We start from the raw sequence: 25,356 nt of genomic DNA on the forward strand, positions 1-25,356 counted from the left end.
TACCCATTTTGATTAGGAGGATTGACTTCCTCTGGTAGCCAGCCCATTGTTTACAGGGCAAAATGCAACAGGGTAGGGCAAAACTTCAAGACATCACACTACTCTCTAGAATTATATGAAGACATATTATTAGAGAGCTTATTCTTTCTTGCAATGTTGAGGTGACTATACAAAGTAAAAAGTAATGTTGGCCACGGAGATTTTCTATCAGAGAAGGACAAAAATAAAAGCTTTTTTTGTAATTGGTATGAGTTTAGTGTAACTTTGACACTGAATGAGAAGGAGACTGAAGAGAGCAGCAGTAACACGAAGAAAATATAGATGCTCTGTAACTGTCAGAACACAGTTATTGTACACTATAACTTGACACTGCAGGCAAGCCTGACTGATGAATTTCTTTTTAATAACTTATCTAACAACTAAAAAGATTGCTGGAAGGAGAATGTACAGAGCAGCCCCTGTGTTCCTGTCCTGCTCACTGGGATTTTTACTGTATTAAATTCACTGTGGTAGCTGCTAGAGCTGCCTCTGCTGTTTTATTACTTATATTGATACACCTGATTGTGTAAGATTAAACCAAGGGGCTTATTTGCCAGCCTTTCATTTTTCCCTCCTCTTAATCTTTCCTTCTTTCTTTTCCTCAAGTCACTTAATTCCTTAAACCCCAGAGAATGCAACTGAGTCTAAAGACTAGTTTTATTTAGAGTCAAGAAAGAAGCATCACTGATTTTTATTTTTCTTGATCAAATTAGCTGTAAGAGTTTCATTTGTGGGTTGGAATGATTTATATACGAATTCTGTACCCTAACTACTAGATATTTCTGGGGTTTGTTTTCTCCTATGCTCTCTCAGTAACTAAAGTGAGAAGCGAACAATCCTCTTAAAGCTGCTGAAGGATTTAGGGACAAAATAGCATGTAACATTTTCTTCATCTGGGAAGATGTGCCTGGTACTGTACTGGCTCCATCTTGTGGCTGAAACTCTACTGATTTTTTTTATAAAACAGGTTGAATCTTCTTACCATCATCCCTATATGAATATTGACAAATAAAGGTGTGAACTTCCTTTATAACTTTTAGAACAAATGGGTCGAATGTTTCTGGTAATAGGGAAATAGGCAGAGTGGTTAAAGACAAGACTAGCTCAAGCAAGCATTGCCTGTTTCCTTGTGTAACACTATCAATCATAGCATTTGATTACATCCTCCTCGTTACTGTTAGAGAAGCCTCAGCCAGGCATAGTGAGAACAAGTGCCTATCAGCACTTTTTAACTCCAGCCTGCAATCATGTTGCTGTTCACTATTAATTTGGTGTGACAAGTGAAGTAACTTGCCACTTACCTTCAAGAACTGCCTAGAATTTCTACCAAAACATAAGCACAGATGAATGTTGCTTATTTTAGCAGCATTTTTTTCTTCTCTAAAACAAATATTTTTCAGCTGGCTGTCATTAAATAAAATGCTTGCATTTGAATGGAAGAAAAAAGCAGATACCTTTCAATTAACATCTTCCTGCCTTCCCTGAACTAGAAGTATATTCAGTAACTGCCCCGATTTGACTGCTTGACCACCCAAACCATGAACTCAGCATAGGAAAGGACAAAACACACAGCAGAAATTACAGGTGGCCACCAACACCTGGACTCACTGACCACATAGCTCAGCAAGTCCCTTGTTCATATCCCAGTTATGTAAGTTCATACGTTGGTGTATAGCACAACTATATATTTTCTTCAGACTGCAAAAAAAGTAAGTAGTTCACTTTTAGCACCCTCGGTCTTGGCAGCAGGAAGGCAGTGAGCTGACAGGGTGTGCTGGATTTTCTGTTCTGTTGTATATCAGCTTGTATATTACTGGATAGAGCTTCTAACTGCCACATTAGAAATTGCATTCACCTATCTAAAAATATTGCCAGAGATGCAAGATTGCAGAGATCAAGAGAATACAAATTATGTTTCCAGAAACTGGTAGAGTTGGTTACTGGGTACATGACAGGATGTGGCTAGCTGCACATGTATTTTGGCAGTCTTAGCATGAAAGACATATCCCTTGATCCATATGACGTGGAAACAAAGAAAGTGCCTGTTTCCAAGGAGTTGCAGGCCCCAGCAGAATATGCCTGGCAAGAACAGTCTCTCTTGCTGTGTCATACAGAGCATCCATGATATCCAACAGTGAGGGACTGTTGTGGTTTAACCCCAGCTGGCAACTAAGCACCACGCAGCCGCTCCCTCCCTCCCTCCCCCCTCCAGTGGGATGGGGGAGAGAATTGGGAAAAAAGCAAAACTCGTGGGTTGAGATAAAGACAGTTTAATAGGACAGAAAAGGAATATGATGATGATGATGATGATGATGATAATAATAATAAAATAATGATGATAATAAAGGCATTAGAATATACAAAACAAGTGATGCACAATGCAATTGCTCACCACTCGCCAAATGATGCCCAGCCAGTTCCCGAGCAGTGGCCCCCAGCCAGCCTTCCCCCCAGTTTATATACTGGCCATGATGTCATATGGTATGGAATACCCCTTTGGCCAGTTGGGGTCAGGTGTCCTGGCTGTGTCCCCTCCCAACTTCTTGTGCCCCTCCAGCCTTCTCACTGGCAGGGCATGAGAAGCTGAAAAGTCCTTGGCTTAGTATAAACACTACTTAGCAACAACTGAAAACATCAGTGTGTTATCAGCATTATTCTCATACTAAATCCAAAACACAACACTATACCAGCTACTAGGAAGAAAATTAACTCCATCCCAGCCGAAACCAGGACAGTGACAAGCCTTACCTTGTAATGTAAGTGCCCAGCTGGAGCACATTCCATATCCAGAATTCCATTTTATATCCCCTGCAGACGTGCTCAGAAATCCGACAATAGTGCAGGTTTGCAAGACTGACATATAGTGAGTTAACAGTATCAAAGTCTTAGTCTTTCTGCTGTCCATCATATGCGTTTCATTGCTCATAGCTGCACTACGGTTTTATATGAAGAATTCCTTGCTAGATTTTGTACCAAGAAAAGATATTTGCATTAAATAAGTGTGTCACTTGGTCAGAAGGCACTATGCACACAGTACATACACACTGTGCTATGTACTGTGCCGTACAGCTCCTGAATATTCTCTTCTGCTCTGGTACTTACATGTTAAAATGTTTTCTGAGCCTGGCACAGTCACCAGCTTAGCTTGTAGCCCAGTGAGGCAGCACAGGGAATAGGACAGGAGAGGAATGGGGTGGCCAGGCTGTTGCAACCACAGCATGGTTAGCATTTTAAATGACTGGAACAAGGGTGGGAGGAAGCTATAAAAGACTATCTTACATCTACTCAAGACAGCAGCATCCAGCACTAAGCATAAAATTTACCAGGCGTATATCATAGTATGCAATAACAATTACTTAAAATAAAGACAGAGGTAATGCTGCTGCTGCTTCACGTTTTGCAGTGCGCTAGGGTAGAAGATTGACTGGTAATACAGGGATGAAATGCAAATATTGCAGTGCTATCTCAATCAGTATCTAAGTTTTGGAGAAGACTGCACTCAGGTGTATCTTATCCACACTGCATATGGTCACAGACTTAAGCATCTTTTTCTGCATCAGTGTATTTAAAAAAAGTTGCGTCGATGTTGGCATACCATGCAAAATAACTGTCAAAGGTGCACTTGCCCTTTGCTTTTTTGAAACCCATTTTGCATGCTGAGTTTTGTTTTTGTACTCCCTGGTATCATTGTCAAGACCCTGTTCAGCCATCCTTTTTTGCAAGAGCTTCAAAAATACCCACATTCCAGTGCCTCATTTCTGGGGTATCTCAAACATTTAGGCTCTAAAAAAAATGCCACCTGAGACCTCTGCATGGCTCAGGAAGGCACAGGACAGGACCAAACCAGCTGCTCTGGCAGGACCACACAAGCACAAGTCAACGTAACTCACATTTAATCAGAAAAGCGGTATCTGCTCTTTTGTCAGCTCAAAGAATTACAGAGCAGGTAGAGTACCTATGTGAGCAGGGTGCAAAGCAATGCATGGAAAGCATTGCAAAGCCTTCAGAATAACTGTCATAACCAGCAAGATCCCCTGAGCGTTGGTATCCAGAAACTTCCTGCAAGACACTTTGCTGCTGCTACAAACAAGATTCTGCAATCCCTTGGATATTATCACAAGAGAGAAACAGAGTCACATATAGGCAGGGGTTTTAAAACACAGCAACAGTTTAGTAAAGTTAATTTTTCATGTTATCAAGCTACCATACTGTTTTCTCTCAGTCCTTTATCCTGAATTCTCTTTTGATACTTATGTCAGTATGTATGAAGAGGGGTGGATAGGTATGGAGACATGAAGAACAGATTGTACAAAGTTTGACAATCGTCACTAGCATAATAATCATCATTAATATTTACATTAAGAAAGCACCTGATGCTTCACCTTGCTTCTCTGCTTCATTCCCTAACATGGTGGTGTGCTTTATTTATAGGTGGTTGGAATTGCTTGGACCCACACCAGAAATTGGGGAACAAAGAGAAGAATGATCAAATCAGTCCACATGCAACTAAATTTTCTTTTAATCCTCATTTGTACAGCCTTGACCAGTCATACTGCACACCCACTGTGAGCCTCAGCTTGCTTAAAAAAAAAAAAAAGAAAACCACACACACACACAAAAAACAAAACAAAAAACCAAACCCAAACCAAAAGAACCCCAAAACCTACCATGTAACAACATGAATCATTCACTAATAGTTTGAGAGGTACGTTCCTGCTCTAAACTGTCGCTAGGTTAGCCTTTGATAAACATTGGAGCTATAATTCTAGAGGATTTATATGATATTTTTCAGAACGCTCTAGGTAGTATTATTATAAATTTTGCTCTTTAATGATCATGTTTAACTATCGTTCAGCAAGGTTTTTATTTATATAAGCGATATTCATGGCAACTATCTACCAGCAGATGGCACGACTACAGACCATAACCATTCCAACAGTTCTACAATTAGAACAGGCAGGAGAGTTTGAAGCACATAGGTCTAAGCTGCAGTTGTGCTTTTCCATTTCCTTTAACAGCTTTTTATTTGGATTTTCATGGAGGCAAGCTCTCTAGTGGGAGGCTGAATAAGTAGTATTATTACATCTTTTCCAGGACCAATTTTGTCTCTGTTCTTTTTCCTCTCTGGAGACTATATAGCCCTGTTGCTGAAAAATTTGATCTGTGGACAAAATTAATAGCGAATGTTACTCAAAATGGCTTTTGATTTCTAGAATATAGGTTGTCTTTATGTGTAAAATCCAGTGCTTGAAACGTGCAAACAGGTAGCACAAGAAGAATGAATGCTTAGCGCGAGAGCAGGAACAGCACAAACTATGGTGCTGGCCAGGAAGGGCAGCCTGTACAGCAAGGAGGGGTTCACTGTTTGCATCTCTGTGGTAGCTAAATGCTCTGTACAAAAGTGAATTACATTCTTTGCAATATCTTCCAGTCAAAACAGAAAAAAGGATGTTGTGAGGGGTAGCACCCTGTATAGCCTACAGGCAACGTGACTGAAATATGGGTGAAAATAAAAGTGCAAGGGTAAATTCCATGCCTAAATGTCTGACTTTATCACTGTATTTCTTAAAACCTGCAAAAATTAGCATTGTAAGGTATAATCAAGTAAGAACTAAAGATATACATTCTCCTTCTCGTCCTTGAGTAGGTCTTCTTCAGCCCCATGCAGTCCAGAGGTAGTCCAGGTCACCACATCTTCATTGCTGTCAGCAGGGGTTGGACCAGGTAACCTTCAGAGGTTCCTTCCAACCTGAGTTTTTCTATGGTTACTTTCATTAGCTTGGCATACATTTGACAAAAGCTAGAATATAATTGCAAAGAATTTCAGAAAGTTCTCATGATGGGCTGCCTGTTCTCCAGCTAAGGCTGGGCATTAACCTGACCTTAGGACAACCTTTAAGTCTGAAAGGACTAAAGAAAAAGACAAAACAACAAGAAAATAACTGATTACAGGAGACAACAAATGGAAAAGGGGAAAATCATTGAAGAGGATACCAGGTAGAGCACCTCTGACTGTGCCCATTACTTCCTGAAGGAGACAGGGCACTGGGTTAATCCAGCTTTTGGGCTGATATAATAAAACCAACACGGCATCGGAAAAACCACGCAGTAGCATTGTAACTTCTGCTAACTACCAAGCCCTGGAAGCTGACAGCCCATGGTTTAGTCACCAGTAGGATGTAGGAATTGTGTTTATAGGAGAGCATGAGCTGGGTTTACATTATCTATTTTCCTCAAGCTTTTTAGATATTAGCTAGCTTTTCACTGCCTAAGTAGGTGCAAAGGGTATCCCTGAACAGACCATACAGAGAGTTTGCAATTTTTACTAGTTTACCTGAAGATTATTTTATTCTAAAGACATTCCAGGGCATGGAAGGGTGCACTCCAAAAGAAAAGCAAATACAGTTTCCCCCTGCACCAAATTCAAGTACAGTTAGCAGGCAACAGCAAGGCAGGATCCCTGAAATGCAGCTACACTTCTTTTCACAGTGAAAATTACTAGGTGTTCAAGTGATTCATGCATCCAAGTAAAACCAAAATATACACATGCAGAATTTCAATCATTTAACACAAAAATGTCATCATGAATCCATTCTCAGTGCAAGTGAATGCCAAGGCAATACTTGAATACCCTGAATAAGCACCTTAAGAGCTGAAATGGACTCTCCTGGTTAATTAATTGCTATCTTTGTTTGAGAAGGTGTGTGGCAATTTGTGGATAGAAATGTTTATACAAGAAATTCCATAGGCTTCATTGTTGCTGCCCACCTCTCTACCCACAAAAAAATGCCTGGTTTATAATCACCACCTTCAGACAATCTCTGTTGCAAGCATGAATTTCATTCATTCAAGCACATTGCTTCTGAGACATTTTTGTTTTCTAGTACCTGTTTTTTGGTTTGGCTTTTTGTTGTTGTTGTTGTCAGAGGTTCCGTTCAATAGCTATTATGGACGTGACATTTTATTCTGAAAAGGGTTGTATTTGTTTGGAGTATGTTTATTCTTTGAACTGTTTAGTTTAATATGCTTGCTGTAAATAAACTCAGCTACCCCTTACGGTAAAAGGCCACAAGCTCCTGCTTTGAGAAACTGTTTGATCCATGTTAAGTGAAACTGTTTCCAGGTAAATGTTTCCATGTGGTATTTGCCTCTTAATTCACTTAACTACCTTTAAAAGAATCAGGGTCCCAAAGACTGTATGTAACAGTTGCAGGGAAGGAGATTTAAAGGGAAGAATAAGGTGAATTACAGGAGCAATTGAAAGCTGAGAAGCAGAAATATCCAGTCATTGTAAGTCATGAGCAACACTGAAAGGTCATTTCTTTCTTCCCCAGCTTTAAAGGATTGATCTGAATGGAACACAATTTTCTTAATTACTTAATAAAAGTATGAAGGGAAGTTATAGTCAAAAATACATGCGTTAATACAGCCACTTTCAACAAACTATGACTGGCAGTAACTAGAGTGATGGAGTCCGGCCCAAGTGTTGGTTGTCCGCATCTTAAAAGCGGAGAACAAATTATTTGTTCTTTGCTTATTTATTTGGCACTGTTTAAACTCTGAACATAGCTAACATTATTAGACAGCACCACGTAGCATTTTTTGGCTCACCAGTGGCTTTTAAAAGAGCTACAACTTCTTATTTGCTTTTCCCCTCCTGGGCAGTTTCAGGAGAACTCCAAACTACATGTTGTGCAAGTGCTGCATGCCTGTCACTGGACCTCTGTAGCCTGTCCCTTCAAATAACTGTACTTGCACTGCAGATCATTACGACAATTATTTTTAAAAATGAGCACACAAAATGTTTGCTAAACCTGAGCAGTTTTCTAAAAACAATTGCTTCCAAATTAGCATGCTCTTGATGACTGTCACCACAATACACAAGGAAAGCAAAAAATCTGATTTATCTGTCAACTCCATTGTACAAAACCAAGTAAGCATAGGCAAAGGTGCTTGCCAAGGTTTTCATTACTAGGCTCACAAGGAAGTCTCATTTGCCTAGCAAAACACTCAACTCTGTAATAACTACCAAGAGTTTCCCCCCAACGAAAAAAAAAAAAAAAAGGAGAAAATAACTGATTTCAGAATTAGAGTGAATTCTGCTTCCAGATGAACTTGAAGAGTGGAAGAGGGACGAAAACCTAATCAGTCACAGACAAGGCATTGACAAGCAACATCATTTAGTCTGCACCAACAGGAAAAAACAGGGGATGAAGCCAGAGGGCCAGGGAAGAGAGAACTGCAGAGGATGATTCCATAGAGGTATCCCAACAGGAGGAACAGCGTTAAGGACGGCGTATTTCGAACAGCCTCTCCTGCTTCCCCGTCCCACCCACCCCTGCTCAGGCATGCTTTTCAAAAAGATCCTGTTGCCATGGTATGGAGTAGAATGTGGGTTTTACCTGCATACACAAAAGACAGCTGACTGGAGCCTCAGGTAGCTGGGAACGACAAATTGCTTACCGCTCCAGCACTGCAGAAAATTCAGCCGTTTGAATATTTTCTTCAAGTGTTCCATAGGACTAAAACATTCATCCCCCAGAGAAAAGGCATGAAAACCCTTAAACAATTAAATTTTATCTACTGCTACACCAACAAATGATAGGCTGTCCACAACACATGCATACACGAAGGCAAATTGTTCTGAAGAGCTTAACATCTGACTGCTAATTAGATCTCCTCAGGACTGTTTTCTAGAAGAGAAAGGCACTATTGTTCATAAACACGTCCCCACCAGCTCCTGGCAGTGCCCGCCATACCTTTTCTCCTGCCTGCACACCCCTGGAGCCAGCCACACAGCGTTTGTTGCTCCATTTCTGACAGCATGCCAGCCATGAAGGGAACGCAGCAGAGCAGTGTGTCTGTTTTTTTAACTAAAACATAGCACTTCGTGTTTTCTACACAGGTCAGACCTCTTCCACTTTTTTCCACCACCATCTCAACTGGATAGGAAACAGACAGTCCTTTGCTAGAGCTGATAGGCTCCAAGGACAAAAACGCCACCACAGCAGCAGTTTCCTATCAGCTTCCAACTGTAAATAATCTTGCGTTCTCTACTTGCTATACAAATTGTTAGAGATATTTACATAAAAATGTATTATTGCTCCACTGACAATCAGTTTGACGTAAATGTTGATTTGCTGTCATCTAGCAAATTATGTTGCAAAGTTACTGCCTAGAAAGAATTACTGTCAATGCTATAGTTGTCTGGAACTTGTTACTAAGACCAGATTGCTGTGGAGGCTAGTCACCGAAAGGTTTTTTGTAAAAGGCACAGACGCTGGCTTTATAATCACTAAGTGCAATGTATAGGTCCTTCAGGAAAGCGCAGTTAAGATTTACAGCTAAGGTAATGTCACACATTTACAGAGCAGCACCACAAATAACTTGACCATGTGTTTACAGTAATTTTATTTACAAGTTACCACATGACACCTGTAGTACTACAGTTTTTATAACACCATTAGCAGTAAAGTAAGTCACATCTAAGAAGAGTAGGAGGCAGCAGAGAAAAATGTGCACAGAGAACGCAGAAAAGCTATTCAGTTATAACTGAAAGTAGGTATTTTTCTACAGACTTTGAAAGTGAGGAGGAATATACACATTAAGAAAAGCAAGTTCTTCAGCCCTGTTATTTCTACAGCATTAAATTTTTTTTACAGTGACATTTTAGTATGATGAATACTACACACTAGCAGTCAAATGCAAGTGGTGGGGAGATAACTGTCTCAGTATCTTGCCCTTTTGAGCACCCAGAAAGGAAAAACAAAGCTTCCCTCTTTGAAGGGAAAGTTATCTAGGGGTGGTTTACTTGCAGAGCCAGTAGTGCAGAATTGCTACTGGGGGGGCAGGAGGGACAGAACTTAAGACTAGAGAGTTCCCATGCATTGCATATTGCCTGCGCGGTCTTATCTGGTCTCGAGTTAAGTAGTTGGTGAGCAAAACCAGTTGCAGCATTCCGCAAGTCTTTTTACAGTGCCGTGATCTAATAAGGCTGAGCATAGCTTAGCAGAATCCCAAAATCAAGCAGAGAAAAAAAAGCGCTTCCGCTCTCTTATAATCCTTGGCTCTAACGATGCTGGTGTTGAGCCTGGGCCTTTCTCAAGAGGAAAAATGTGGAGGAGCAATTCCGGAGAAACACTCTAGATCTAGATGTATTCTGATGATAAGACTCAGAAGAAAATAAGCTTAATGCAGCATCAGATGCAACCCTTTTCTGCTTCAAAGTACAGCAGCAGCTTCCAGAAAGCAAACAAGTGTTATTTGGGACCCTTTTATTCCCCCCAGACATCTTTAATAGCCTGGAGCAACTGTCAATGCGCACGATCCATGTTAGTGGCTGGAAAAACAATGAAAATAAAAGCTGCACAGTAATAATTATTTCCACTACTAACTACACACAGGATATATTGCTTTTGGTACAATGCCATTTATTGTCACAAGAAGAAAACCAGTGATTAAGTTGAGCACACATGAATTATGCAGACCTTTGCCATGCTGGAACAACAGCATATTATACTTACAGAAATGTCACCAAGTCAGCTGTAAAAACAGCTTAATACAGTTCTCCCAAAATACCAAACATACTCTCAAGAACAAGCTTATAAATTAAGTTTAGCTACAAAAGAATGCTTAAGAAATGGGCACGGTTTTTTACCTTAGTCCCTACACTTTTTTCTGGAGTGCTGCGCTTATGCTGCATGTGAGAGCAAACACAGAATTAGAACATGTAGCTATAGTGATATCAACAATATTCATTATAAGTATTTTTGAGTGTGTAAGGTGGCCTGCAAAAGTTTGTGTTCCTTCCACATCTGTGGCATACCTATTCAAAAAGCCTGCAAAAGTATATACCTGTACAAAAACTAACGAAAAGCTTTTTAAAACCACAGAATGCATTAAAAAGTCTAAAGTTTGAACTCTCGAGTCTATGATGTCTCAACTACAAGTTAGAATATTTGTGAGTTTTAACACTTCCAGGAATATAGAAAGGGTTTTCTTTGTCAAAATTTCCTTTTAAGTACTAGCTATTGAAATTAAAGGTGAACTAGGAGAAAGGCTTGACTAAAAACCTTTCGGCTCACTTGTGATATAATCAGTACAGCAAGTCTCAAGCCAAAATTCTGAATATTCAGCATTTTTGCATTTGCAGTTTTAAGGCAGAAAAACATCTTCAGAACAAGCCATTTAGTCTTGCATCTAACAAACAAAAAAAAACACCAAAAAACCCTACAAGGTACGTCTCAAGTCTTTTAGTAATAGCAAATTTAAAAAATTCCTATGGCATTCTCTTACAGCTTTGGGTTTTATTATTTTTTTGCTAGAAAAGCCTGAATTTTGAAATCAATTTTCAGACATGCTGAAGCATACATCATGGTTAGCGAGACTAAAATTGTTATTTCTGGGTTGTGTATTCAAGGTCAGCATTAAAATGATAAGGTGGAATTAACAGATCATGACACCGCACAACGCCTTAGTTGGTGCCATCCCGGGCACTGCAAGGACTGACTGCAGGAGAGGAGCTGCTCTGCGCTACGCAAGTTTTCTCCCCAAAGCCAGCCGCTGTAACCAGCGGCCCAGGAGTCAGCTGCCTGTAACCAGAGCCCAGCTTTGTGACAGCTGTGTCCTCGGCTCAGCTTTACAGAAGAAAAAAAATTTAAAAAGCAAACAAAAGTTGAGCTGTGAGACTGTAGGTAATCTACAGCCATACAAGAAAAAGAAAAGCAAGAACAAAGCAATGAAGTCATCAAGTCAGTCATAGCAGACAAAGGACTTTGGAGAAAAATACCAACATGGAAAGTGTAAAACCCTGAGGAAGAGACATGTCGCTGGAAGACAGTAACTCAGCAAGATCAAAGGTCAGCCCAGTCCAAGCAACAATGGAAAGAGACATGGAGAAGTAGTATTTTAGTCGACAGCTAATACAGTTGAGCATCGCACAAAGTCACAGAAAGACTCACAAGATAAGTGAAAGTATTTCTTAACTCCATATTTTTAGATGAGAAAATGCTGCAAACCCAACATGCTGTCAAGGTATTTCTTGCTCTTTTCTGGGAAATCAGAAATAGAATACTTCAGGGTTCCTTTTTTCAGCCTTCATGTACAAACATAAGCTACTTCTGTACCAAGTAAAATGAAAAGCTAGAAGGATCACACATTTCTCTAACATGCTAATTAGGAAAGGGAAGGAACTTAAGGAAAATGGGCTCACTATGCGTGTGTGTGTATTGAGATGCTGAGAGGCAATTTTAGAGAAGTAGCAGGAAGCTTTCTGTATTCAGAAGGTATCTTTAGAGTCAAAAAGAGGAAAGTTTGAAGCAGGCACTGTTGGACTTCAGGCAGAAGTTCCCAAGAGCAACAAAGAAACCCAGTAGAACTGGGTTTCATGCCACATCTTAGCCAAATGCCTTGTTCCTTTCTGTTCTTTATGCCTATTTTCATACTGCCTTCCCAGAAATCCACACACAGTTACCAGATCCCCTGCTGTGCTTCCAACAGAAAGAGTCTCAGGAGACCTTCCAACTTTCTTGCTTACCTCTTCACTGGATTTACATCAGTTTAACTAAGGGGATCAATAATCTATTATCACCAGAAATCTCACGAATCCTATAGCAGAAAGATTTCTGGAACAAATGGACTTGTTTAGACTCAGTTTGCTAATAGGAAGACAAAAAGAAAAGTAAATTGTCAATAGCAAGACATACTGAAAAAACAGGCAGGTTCTGGAACACACCTGAAGGAAAGTCATCAGCGTGAGTAATTTATAAAGGGGAAAGACAGAGGGGTTACAGAACAATTCTCATTTCTAACTTCCAACATTAGCCTTCACATGAACACTGCATGAGTGGGGCCACATTTCTGACATGGGATGTGAACACTGGCCACCTCTTGCACCTGGCAGAGCACCAGGACATTGTTTTGCAGACTCACCAGAGCCACCTTCAGAACCAGAGTTCAAGCTCTAGAACTCTCCTGAAGCTAGCTGAAGAGTTTCTTTTGTGGTGAAAAGACACATCAGAGCAAGATAACCATCAGCAGACATGGCAGGTATTGATGCGATGAAGTTTGTAAGTCTTCTACACGCCTCAAATGCTTTTCTTACTTTCCAAGCTTGTCAAGTGTTACGTATATGCAATTTAGCAGAAAGAATAACTGAAAATGAAATGTGCACAACACAGAAGCTGGCATCTTCGGACTGCAGAGAAAGTCCTGGGATCAGAGCTCTGCAAAGCTTGATGCCATCAAACCTACACTAGTATCTCTTCCAATGAACAGGGCTCGTACTCAGAAGCAGTTCTTCACGAGCCTTCGTGAGTATTTGAGTGCACCACCTCCCCCGGCGCAGGCCGCTCAGCTTCCGGAGCACCCAGAGGGCTCTCACTGAAACAGGCCAGCCCACACCCCGACCCAAGCGCCCACCTCTACCCTCTTTGACTCCAACAGTTTAAGAGTGCCCACTATACTTGAAGCTTACAGATGGAGAAGATTCAGTGTCCAATTCTGGTGAAATACAGGAAATATGCATGATATTTCAAACCAACCCTACTTAAACAAGGATTCCAAGACTGTTAAGTTGATCAGTAGCTTGTCAAAACCTCCACTGAGACAAGCTGCAGTGTAGTTACACCTTGAAGTAACTCACTGAAGTACATGCTACTGTAAATACAGTGTTCTGCTGGGGGAACAAAGAAAGCGAGAGGCAGCTACAGTCAACAAAAAAGTAAGAACGCTCACAAACCTATCTATGGCAAAAATTAAATTATATAACATACTGGGGAAAAAATTACTTACTCTGCTGTGAAAGCCAAAGAGGGAATGGAGAGATGAATTTTGACAAGCCAGTTCTTGGAGTTGTTACAGACCTGTCAGTTACAGCTAAGCTCTCTTTAGTTTCAGGTCACATTTTGTGTGTTTTCATATCAAGAGAAGTTTCTAGCTGCCATTATCCAACTACACCTTCTAAGGGTTCGGTTCTTTGGCACAGCCTGATTTTAGGCTAAAGAAAAATTTTTTCAAAATTCATTAAAAGCCCATTACAGTGATGTAAGCTTACTTGCATTGCTCCCAGCAATCACGTTTCAAACCCTTGGCCTGAGAAGAACCTTTTCATAGTAAAATGAAAACATTTGGTCTCTAAGGATTGCTTGAGTAATTGTTTTCAAGATTTCATGGGAAGAGTGCAATAGCTATATGAATACCAATATAAAGAGCATCAAAAAAGCCTGTGAATCATCAGATACACTGGAATCTATTTGCATTACTCTCTGCTCAACAGTTCAAAATACTGATGATTTCGTAACTTTCTTGCACCAAAGATAAAACATTTCTGCCTGTCTATAAAGAAACTTCACTTGTGGTTTTTTGGATGGCTTCCTTAATTTAATTTCAAGCTGGTGTAGTCATACAGCGGAACTAACACACTTGAGTATTTACAAATACTAAATGTAGGCTACTCATTACCGCAGTGTTCAAGTGACAGTCATTTTTTTAGATAAGCTAATGTAATACACATCAGTGTATTTATGGTTTATAAAACAGCAGTTCATTTTAAAGCAAAATTCCAGTCATTCTACATACGCACAGTACTATGCTGATTTGGTGATACAGGGACACAATTTAATGTTTTTCTTTGCATTTGTTTTTACAAGATTCAGATGCCAAAAACAAAACAGAACATTAAGTTACCTGATTTAAAAAAGAAAATCACATACGTTTACAACATCAAAAGAATAAGACGAAATATAAACCTTTGCTACTTACAACTGATCTATACAGATTAACCAAATCACAAATCTGTCACAATATAAACGTTTAATTGTTACAATGAGTAAGAACATACAGAAAATGATTTTTTTTTTTTTTATAAAATCTTCCTTTGCTTTTTTATTTTAAACTTACCATTAACTAAATTAGCTATGCAGGACTTGTGGGGTACATGACTAAGAAGGCACCAACAGTACAAAGCAAAGACAAAGCAGTTCGAGTATTTTTAAGAGTGCTCTACACTGATACAACACAAGAAAAGGCAACAATAGTAAGTAAACCAGCTGCAACCTTTAGAAATTTGTTCTAGATTTACAAAGGTAGTCCAACTTTTACATTTCCTCCAATGTTTCACTTAGTTTGATCACAGCACATGCTACAAAAACCACTGTAAGCTTCACTTTACTAATGTGCACTTTTCACTAATTTAGTGTCTTGATTTCAATCGTTAACTAAACCATTTTGAACCACAAATGTATTTAAAACTTAGTAAAAGGATTGTTTGGACTTTTTTGTTTAAACCACTGCATTTACAAAAATATTTCCCCTAAAATCTGGGATTGCTTGAAGACATTGCTGTACAAATATAAAAGTACTATGCAAGGGACCAAATTCGTGGTATATGGTGTGTATGTATAGACCTATATTTATACCATATCACTGTGCTGTAACAACACAATAAATTTATCAATAACCAAGGACTATATAAACTACACTAACATAAGCAAATATATATTAATAAAGTTTAAATCTATAGTACAGTTGCTCAGCAAACAACTTCGACATGGTATAAATATATCATAGCATATTACAGTGGGCAGCAACAACAGGTTTTTCTTTTTCTCATTCTGTAAGGAAAACCATGCTCAACTCCTTGGGTTTCATTTGGCCACTGCCGCATTACGTCATCACTGCTACTCCTGAAAGCTCCTAGTGCACCACACCGCTCAGCCCATGTAGTGTGTTGTACACTTCAGATTTGATATAACGTGCGATATTGATGAGGAAGAGTCTGGCGACAGTCAGGGCAGCAGAGTAAGATGCTTGTTTGCCAAAGCATCCATGAAAATTTTATGTTTGCATATTTTTCTTCAGCTGTAAGGTTGGAATGTTTTTGACAGTGAACCGTTTACATTCCTTATTCCCAAAACATCTTTACCATGAAATATGCATGTTACTTTGATTAAGAGTTGCTGTTCTCCGCTCTAAAATATAAAAACTACATGAAGGAAAAAAAAAAAAATCAATGTAAAATGATGAAATAACCAACCTAACACAGTGTTGTTATAGGCACCTTCTTTTAAACTATTTCCAAAATCTGATAAAGAAAAAAAATCACGCTTCTGCATTTGACGCATCAACAAATTCAACCCAACAACGTTTACTGAATTCAGTAGAAGATTGGTGAATGCGGTTACTGATAGTGATGGATGCCAACTGGATTCAGCAAGAATAGCTAAGGAAGAAAGCCCCAAAGCACCAGATGTTAGGTAAAGCAAACCCTCGGCTTCTCACTTGGAGAAACAGAACGGAAGGTAAGTCTACACCTCCCCCAAAATCCAAAATTAACGAAAGTATTAAAAAAAGAATCAGGAAAGAGAAGGATGAAGTAAGCTGCCAAAGTTCTCCCTTAATAAATTAAAACTGAGGTGTTACAAACTAATTTCAGTAACAGTCGTCTTTCCAACTATGCCAAAAATGACTCCTGTAGTAATGATGATCGTACAAGTAGCAGAGATTCTAGAAATATTTCAACTTTTCAAAACTGAGTGAGAAAAGTGTTTTGGTAAAGATGTGTAGAAATGTCAAGAGAAATTTCTACACTAGTATCAACAGTCAAGTGCATATTTCTATAGAAATGTTTTTCGCATAGGTTCCATACCACGATTCCATGATCACTTGTGCAGTGTCCTGACAATGCTCTTAATATGCTCCCCGCAACAGAGATTTATGTACCACAGGAACTTCCTAAGAGAAAATGCCCTTTAATGATGAACCCTTGCTTATTAAAAATTAGTTTTGGCAGACTAACACTTAAACTAGAGGAAAAAGAAAATTTTGAAATGGAATCTTGTAAGCACCCTTATCTATTGAAGTCTAAGTTAATGGCTTTCTAGATTTCTTTGAAGAGCAGACTAAATGGTATGAGGAAGCCTGGAGTTATTAACCAGCAAGCATCCTTATATACTACAGTAGCAATTGAACCTGATTTCCATTCAAACACATTACCCAAGATGAAACCAAAAATTAATTCTTAATGTTAACGTGAAGATATAAGATTTAAATTTATTTCCAGGAATTACAAGTGCATTTTGTTCATATTAGCAAGCAGTCTTTATACAATCCATTCTTCACTGCTGCCAAAATAAAATGAGAAAAAGACAGCAGAGATATGAAAAGCTAAAAATAGAACTATTTTTCCTAAGTTATTTGTTGAATAGCATTTCAGTTGAACACAACTCAGAGGTAACAATAGATTATTTTTTTCTCAATCATAGGCATGTGGCACTTAGACAATCATCTTTGCACAGAAAGCTTTAACAGTCATGCGAGGGCACAGTAATTATTTTAAACAAGGCAAATTTCTCACCACAGAGAGCAGTGGGGAAAGAAAAGGAGGCACTGCACTGGAACATAACACCTAGTAAACTCCACATTATACAATTTCAGTAACAAATACTTGAAAAGATCATTAAAAGGTATACAATTTTAAACATTATTTAGTGCTAGCTTTGTTTGGTTGTCCTAACTCAGCATTATCAGAAAAGTTTGATAGTACTTGACAACAGAACAGTACTTCATGTCACGAGCTCATGGAGGCTTGATTACAAATCACCAAAGTGTAGGTTGCAAGAAATGAACTTGAGATGCTGACATGCTGTAGGAGCAAAAGTAAAATCAAACTTTCTCATTTAAAGATGCAGTGTTCCTCTCTGCAAGAATTCTGAATGTCAGTGATTAGATTCAAATGTAAAAACTATCAATCCTCATTTGAAGCATTTCATTGGTATGCAGGATGCAGACTGAGTTTATTATCATCATATTTTGGTTTCTCGCTTGCCACCACATATGGATGCCTTCCACAGAGAAAAGCATTCACCATTAGATCATCATGCCATTATGTTCTTTGTTAATCTTCCACCACACGGTGAGTAAATATAAGTTGGCGAGCTGCCACTCATTCTCTTTGCACAAGTCTTCTAAACACTACTACGTGGTATGAACTTTGGAAGTACTATGCCTCCAACATGGTTAAACTTTAAATGATCTCTTTTAGAAAAGGCAGGGAGAAAAAGGTACAAATTTTGTCAATACATGGAAAAAATGTGTCTTAGATGAATTCAATTAAGTTGGGTTCCTATGTGGCTCTTATGCTGTATAGAATACCTGTATGTACAGCACAGGACACCCAAACAAGTGCATAAGCAAGATTAACATGAACACGACTTATGCTGTAATCCATAGCATAATGGTATAAACTCCGCTGGATGCTAACCATTTCTATTTAAAAAGGAAGTGCAAAAAAAATCTGGGATGTCACTGACTTAAAGTGCCCTGAATAGTAGCTTTTCTAAAAAAATGCCAGCGACTTCAGTAAAGTCAGAAAAACATAGTTCATGGTGTAAACTTCTTACAGGTTAATGAATGATCTTCTTGGATATTGATCCAGGAGTGAAAGGAACCACTGCATCTTTCAAACCAGAAAGCAAGCAGTTAAAATACGGCCAGCAGTAGGTGCACTTACAGTACAGTACTGCAACAGGTCAACAATGGGCATTACGCATAGGAGTGTCAATTACAATTCTTCAGGCTTAAAAGATTCATTGAAAGCATGAAAAGCCAAAACTACCAGGAACTGCCCTCCTGAATGGCTCAAAGGAGTTAGTGGATAAGCTGAGAGAGGCCACAAGACATGACCAACAATAAAGAACTGGGAAGAGGAACAGCAACGTTTGAGCATGCCCAGTCCTTTAAGTCCTTGCCCTACAAAAAAGAGCAGAGACATATTTTAGTGAAGGAAGTTTTAACATTGCCTTTTAAAACAAGCATACTTTCCTATTTCTGCGCTTTAGGTACACTATGTTTACCATAGACAGCAGTACCAATATATGTTTTAAAAAAAAAAAAAGTGAGTATCAGTACATTACATTTTAAACTAAAATTTTACTTCTTCAAAAGATTAGGAAGATTAATCGTAACTAATGAATAAAGTACATTATTTGGTTATCTGAAGAATCTGTTATTTCCACATTGCCTCTCAATTCCAAAAACTACAGCCAAGGGGGAAGTTTTGAATCTCAAGAAATAAACACACCAAGAAGGGCTAGCTGATAAAGTACAGGGGGTGGTGGGGGTGGTGTAGGGGGTACAGAAATGCACAGGAAGAGACCATTACTGTCCATTTTAAGCCAACTCCTGGGGACTAGCCTTCCCTAGGATGTCAGCTACTTATGTTTAAACTGTTGTGATGTGGAACAGCTAATAATTCTAACCACAAATGACTAGGACAAATTACCAGCATATCATTATCAAGCTGAGTACAATATTTAAACTTCAGAGTCGCATCAGCCAAATCAACTCTTCACAGTAGCATTTAAAGGTAACATTTTTAGCAAACCAGAAATTTCCATTAGCACCAGATCACTGATATCTTTATCCCTAATCCCTTTATCCTTTAATCCCTAATACAACCTAGGTAAGTATGGTCTGTGGGCAAAGAGGCAAGCAGGAGAGATCATAAACTATGATTTACCACAATGTTAGCTATTTGCTCTCCCCTCCTTCACACTATGGCCTATTAGTAACAGGTTTCATTTTACTCCTCAAAGTTTATGTCATTTTCTTCCAGAACATGTACATGTACTGCTAGCGCCTCTGGTACAGAATTAGCTTTAGAAAACACGGATGGGAAATAAGCACCATGCATGTTACCGTGTCCCAGGGTCTAATTCTATTGGTAATGCCCAGCTAATAATAAGAGCCAGATTTACCTAACTTTTAATTATTAAAATAGTTTCAAATGTTAGCTAGTAAGCTTAAATAAACAAAATACAATATTTCTAAAGATCAAAATGACTTCATTTGTGAACGTCTATACATTTGAATATTCAAACCAGTGGCAACAGAAGTTACCCTATCCAAGTAAAAACTGTATTTTCAAAAGTTTCCTCCACTTTTTTTTTTCCCCCCTTTCTTTCACAGATTTCTTGCAGTGAGGAAGTTCACTGGCTCAAAACTTAACCTTTCTGCTGGAACCGCCAACCAAAAAACCAGTGATTGCAGAATGCTGCTGTTGACGGAGAATAGCACAGAAACTACTTTTAAGACCATAAAACAGGCAACCCAGATTAGGCTGTCTTCTTTTGTTTGTTTTTCTTTTCCAGTCACAAAACTTTAATACCTCAAACTATTAGTATCACAGAAGTTTCACAAGACCAGATATAAGGGAGAAGTTTTCTACGATGAGGGTGGTGAAACACTGGCACAGGTTGCCCAGAGAGGTGATAGATGCCCCATCCCTGAAAACATTCCAGGCCAGGTTGGACGGGGCTCTGAGCAACCTGCTCTAGTTGCAGATGTCCTTGCTCGTGGCAGGGGTCTTGGACTGGATGACCTTTAAAGGTCCCTTCCAACCCATACCAGTCTATGATTCTAAGTATTACAAAAATTATTCAAGTCAGTATTTGACCAATCTTGTATGAAACTACTGAGACTTCCAAGTGTCATGGTATATGAAGACCAGTTAAGTTCATTGATTAAAAAAAGAAAAAAGAAAGAAAAATAAAAAGTCAGAGACAGTAAATATCAGTACATTACATTTTAAATTAAAATTTTAAATCTTCAAAAGATTAGGAAGATTAACCATAACTAATTTATGAATATTTAGATACCTATTTCTATTTACTCTCACTATTTCAGAGGTACTTAAAACTGAAGTTAAATCATACTGAAGGTTCAGAGGGGTTTTTTTCCCCTTTAAAATAACTTAAGAGATTTCTCCTCTGTATGTTACATTTAAGGAAGAATTTTTTTTAAAGCATTTGAAGCCATATGACAAAATAGTCTGTAACATATGAAGAACATTGCCCCCTTAAAATGTTTTTTGAATAAAATTTGCATTTCAAGGTGTTGACACAGCTTTTATTCTAAGAAGCACTATTTAAATGTAATTCTTATTCCTTAAATGTAACCTAAAAACTAGGTAAACATCTCAGGCAATTGCCTGGATTCCCCGTAAACACTTCAGTGTTGCAAGCAAAACTAAACGCTTTCTTCAACAACAGAACAGGACTGAGGTCAAATGAATAAGCATAAAGCTATCCTTTAACAGGTAGTTATCCTATCAATAGAAAAGGTAAGTTCTACATTTCACTAGTGGTAAGAAAGTTCCAAAATTCTTCCCCCTGCCCAAGTGGTTTCGCATTGCTGTGACTTTACCTATGCACAATTTAAGATCGATATCCTGGCTGGAATCTAGCAGTTTCCTCAAAAATCAGTTCTTTCAGCTTTTCCTTCGGCAAGTCATCCAACTCCATATCAAACTTGAAGGGTGCTTCAGCTACAGGCTTAATAATATAAAGAAATATTATTACTTTTTTTAATATTACTGTTCTGTTGAATTTCATATAGTTCTTGTATGGGGGAAAAAAATCTGAAAATGCGCTTCACAAAAATATCTAATACTGTGCAGTCTTCAAGGAAGAACTCACTCTGTTAATCCTTTGTGTGCATTATATATTAGTTTACCAAATTTTAAATCAAACCATAGTAAGTAGCTACTCAAATCTAAACCACAAGTTAAAATAGTTGTTAAAGGCTCATAACTTAGTATCTACCTAAAGAAAAATTTATCTGAAACATTTGTATTTCTTGGAATAAACATATCTTCCTTAAGGAAAACTAGCTTATTTCCTCCTCCCCTACTTCTTCACTAAAAGTAACCCGAAATCTCATCAGAATTGCATACTAAACTTACAGTGAGTTCAGATTCAGGGGTTTTAAATGTGTAATCTGATGGCAAACTCAGTTATTCTTCTCCTTTATCTCAGACATTATGAAACAAGACCATAGCAAGCCAAGAAGTTCCATTTTCAGGAGAGTACACCTTAGCATCTATTTATTGTGTTACGCCTCCAAAATGTTGTACTAGAATAAGAACTACAAAATTTTGGTAAATTGATGCAATTCATTCCTCAACTCCATTAGAGCTGAAGAAACACTGTCCTTAAACTAATGAAGAAAATAACCTCTTGCATCATTTAATCAACATTTACATTTTAACAATGTCTTTACCTCATCACTTGGATCATAATACTGCTCCAGATACGGATGGGCTAAAGCTTGCTCCACTTCAATCCGCTTATGAGGATTAAAGGTCAACATTTTATCCAACAAATCAAGTGCTAAGAGGAAAAAGTGAGCAAGAGTTTAATACACACTCCAAAGTACAAAAGTGTTGTGAACACTGGTATTACACAGAAAATACATGCTACCCTAAGTTTTGCACTAATTCCAGTGTATATCTGGAATTCCCCAGCTGTGGTAGCAGTAACAGAAACAGCAGATTGCTTCTTACAACTTGGGCAGAGTATCTTCTCCTGCCCATCTTATCGACATTCCCTGGTTATGGTTTCCTTTGGCACGATCTGGTCTAATGGAGGCATACCCTTTCAAAGGCTGTTCAGCATCAGAATGAATGTCGAGGGAAGAAATGCATAGAACCCTATGGTATAATCTGTTTTTAACTACAGCAGAAATGGAATAGGTAAGGCTTTTTCTTCACTCAAATAGATGCTTTGGATTTTTGTGCCAAAAATCCAAACCAAGATACAGCTTTTCTGAAATGAAAAAGTAATCAAGAATATGTTCTTATTCTGAAAAGAAAACTTGGCTGTTTACTGACAAAAATGTCATCCAGAAGTCATTAGGAGTTCTAGACCATCACAGTGAACTATTCTAGCGTAACTAGCAGCCCAGAAGGTACTCTCCACCTAAGATGCAAATATATTCATGTTGATGAGATTCAGGCAAAATCTGTTGAAGACAACTCGTAAAGAATCCATAGAGAACTTGAAGATCCAGTAAGACAGAGAGTGAGGTCTGATGAAATTCTGGACAAATGTTACAAGTCAGAGTTACTGCAATTGTTCAGTTACTTTGATTGTAACACATTTTCCTTTTCCAAGACAAGGAAACAGAATGATTATAGCAACAAGAAGCCCAAAGATATCTGCAGCATCCTAAATTCCACTCCATTTCTTCTCCTCACCACATCATTTATGACACAGAACTTACATAGAGGCTTCTTACTGCGGCAAAGTAGTTGTAGCTTTGCATCAGAATGAGATGCATACCAAGCATTGCAGAAGAGACAGACCTTACCACTGCATACAATGGCAGCTTGGAAAAGCTGCAAACTGGCACAGCAATTAACGTTAAATATTCTGATGAGGTTTTCTCAACACTGGAAACTCACATGCTCACTCCATGCTAAAGCATGTCCCGCACAATGCTTTTTACTGAAATGATTGACAAACAGCTTTTTGAAAAACTGCTCTGTCAAAGCTACTCTGAAGATCTAGATGAAAAGGTGTTGCAGAAGTCATGCAAACGGCATGTTCCCCCAGCAGCTAAGTGTATCAGCATTGCTACAATTTCAGCTGTCAGAAGCCCACGGTAAAAATTCTCACATTGATGAGCACTATTATAAAAGCAGAATAAATCACTGCTGTTTCTCTCAATGACAAGGATAATCAGCTCTACTCAGTTCCATCTGCAAAAATCAGCTTTTACATGGTAGTTCAGTACCTGATCGTATTCACTAAGAATTATCTAAAATTATCAGTTTAAAAAAAGGTGGCTTATGAATTGTGTCAGAGCAGGTAAAAGAGCACTGTACTGTGAAGACAACCACCCTTAAACTGTGTGAAGTAGAATTTAAAAGGCAAGTCAATAGCTATCTAGCAAAACAAAATCATATTTACCCTCTAATCAAGCCTTGCTAAGGCAGGCAACAATTATTACATTCCTTGCTTTTATAACTTTTGCTCCACTTATCATAACTGAATTTTTTAACCCATTAAATTTTAACCTTTCATACTGCCTAAGGACCCACACTTCGATTGATATTATCCAGTTTGATCTAGAACTGACATGCAGTCTGCACAAACTATACTGAGTTCAGCAATAAGCAGCTATCTCATATCTGATTTTAGAAACAAAGTTCAAGATTTGTTTGATGCCTCTCTCAAAATCCAATACCTATGTTCAGTACTTGAGTAATGTATCATGCTTTCAAAGACAGTAACAAGAGTTAGGATTTATGTTTTACATGTAAGTTAATGATCAAACACCACAACATGTAATCTTAGAGTTACTAAAAATTGCTTTAAAAAGATACGCTAGTATGAGGGTTTCGTGCTGGTTTATGACTTTATATTAGATTTATACTGCCATTTTAAGGGACCTACATGTTCTATTTCCAGTATAGATAAATTCTTAGGGTGGTTTTAAAAATCCCATCCTGCCATTACTTTCTGATACAATGTAATAGAGCATAAAATACCTTTGGGGTCAGCATTTGGGAACAGCCTGTTCCATGGTACCTTGTTTTTGTGTGGTAGGGAAAGCAAGTAGTTTCTGGCCTTTAAATTTATTATACAATTCAAATCTTCTTGGGAAGGGGATCCAAGTATACCTAAAAAAAAAAAAAAAAAAAAAAGGCAAAACCCACAAACAGTAATGCATTCTGTGAAAAGCATATTAAAACAGTTATATGGCATTTGCTAAAACTCAATATTAAAACTGCTGGTAAGAAGATTTCAGACTAAATGTTTTAAGAGTACAGGATACTTTAGCATTCTTTTAGAAACCTTTACTAAAGAGGTTTAAGTTATTTTTTTCTTGTAAATAAACAAATGCATTTGATTTTTTTTTTTTATTTTAAAAACCTCTCTGCTGATGTAGTAAATAAATTGCTAAGTATCCTCTAGTTGCCCCCCAAATCAATGATTTGTTGTAGAAATCACTGCAGAAATAACTACAGGGAACAGATGATACACCTACAGAGCCATACGTTATATACTGACCAACAAGAGAAAGAAATGAGCAACCAAGACCACTCTAGCTGGTAGAAAAGGTGGAGAGAGACAGACGGATGTGGAAATGTTACTTTTCTATAAAGCTTACCAAGGATATGGTTAAGTTGGTCAAGGTAGTGTTTTCCTGGAAAGATGGGTCTGTTGGAGAGCATCTCTGCCAGAATACAGCCTACTGACCAGATGTCAATAGACTTGGTGTAACCCTGCAAGTAAAGGGAAAACACATTTTTGCCAAAGAAATTTTTGCATAATTGCAGCAACATGTTACTTTAGTACATGTTACTTTAGTAAATTGTGAAAGTGCACGCAAATAAATATTTTTTTTCTTAGATGAGTAATGCTTGTTCATGCTCTTTGGTTTTTCTGTACAGAATGAAATAATTAAGAATTGTATATCAAAAACACTACTTGGAAGGGGTAGCAAGAACTGAAGTATGCAAGATATGCTTTTCCA

At 38.2% G+C, this 25,356-nt stretch overlaps 1 protein-coding gene across 1 annotated transcript in view; it reads right to left on the bottom strand.

The window, feature by feature from the left end:
* Positions 1-14,633: 14,633 nt before the first annotated feature.
* Positions 14,634-25,356, bottom strand: part of MAPK1 (mitogen-activated protein kinase 1) — a 39,850-nt gene continuing 29,127 nt past the window's right edge. Inside the window, 5 exon segments of the mRNA XM_052795558.1 lie at positions 14,634-18,786; positions 21,241-21,368; positions 22,096-22,205; positions 24,368-24,499; positions 24,991-25,105. Coding sequence (XP_052651518.1) covers positions 21,252-21,368; positions 22,096-22,205; positions 24,368-24,499; positions 24,991-25,105 — 474 coding nt within the window. The 3' untranslated portion in view covers positions 14,634-18,786; positions 21,241-21,251.

The sequence above is a fragment of the Harpia harpyja genome, chromosome 9, assembly GCF_026419915.1.
Source record: "Harpia harpyja isolate bHarHar1 chromosome 9, bHarHar1 primary haplotype, whole genome shotgun sequence".
Classification (NCBI taxonomy): domain Eukaryota; kingdom Metazoa; phylum Chordata; class Aves; order Accipitriformes; family Accipitridae; genus Harpia; species Harpia harpyja.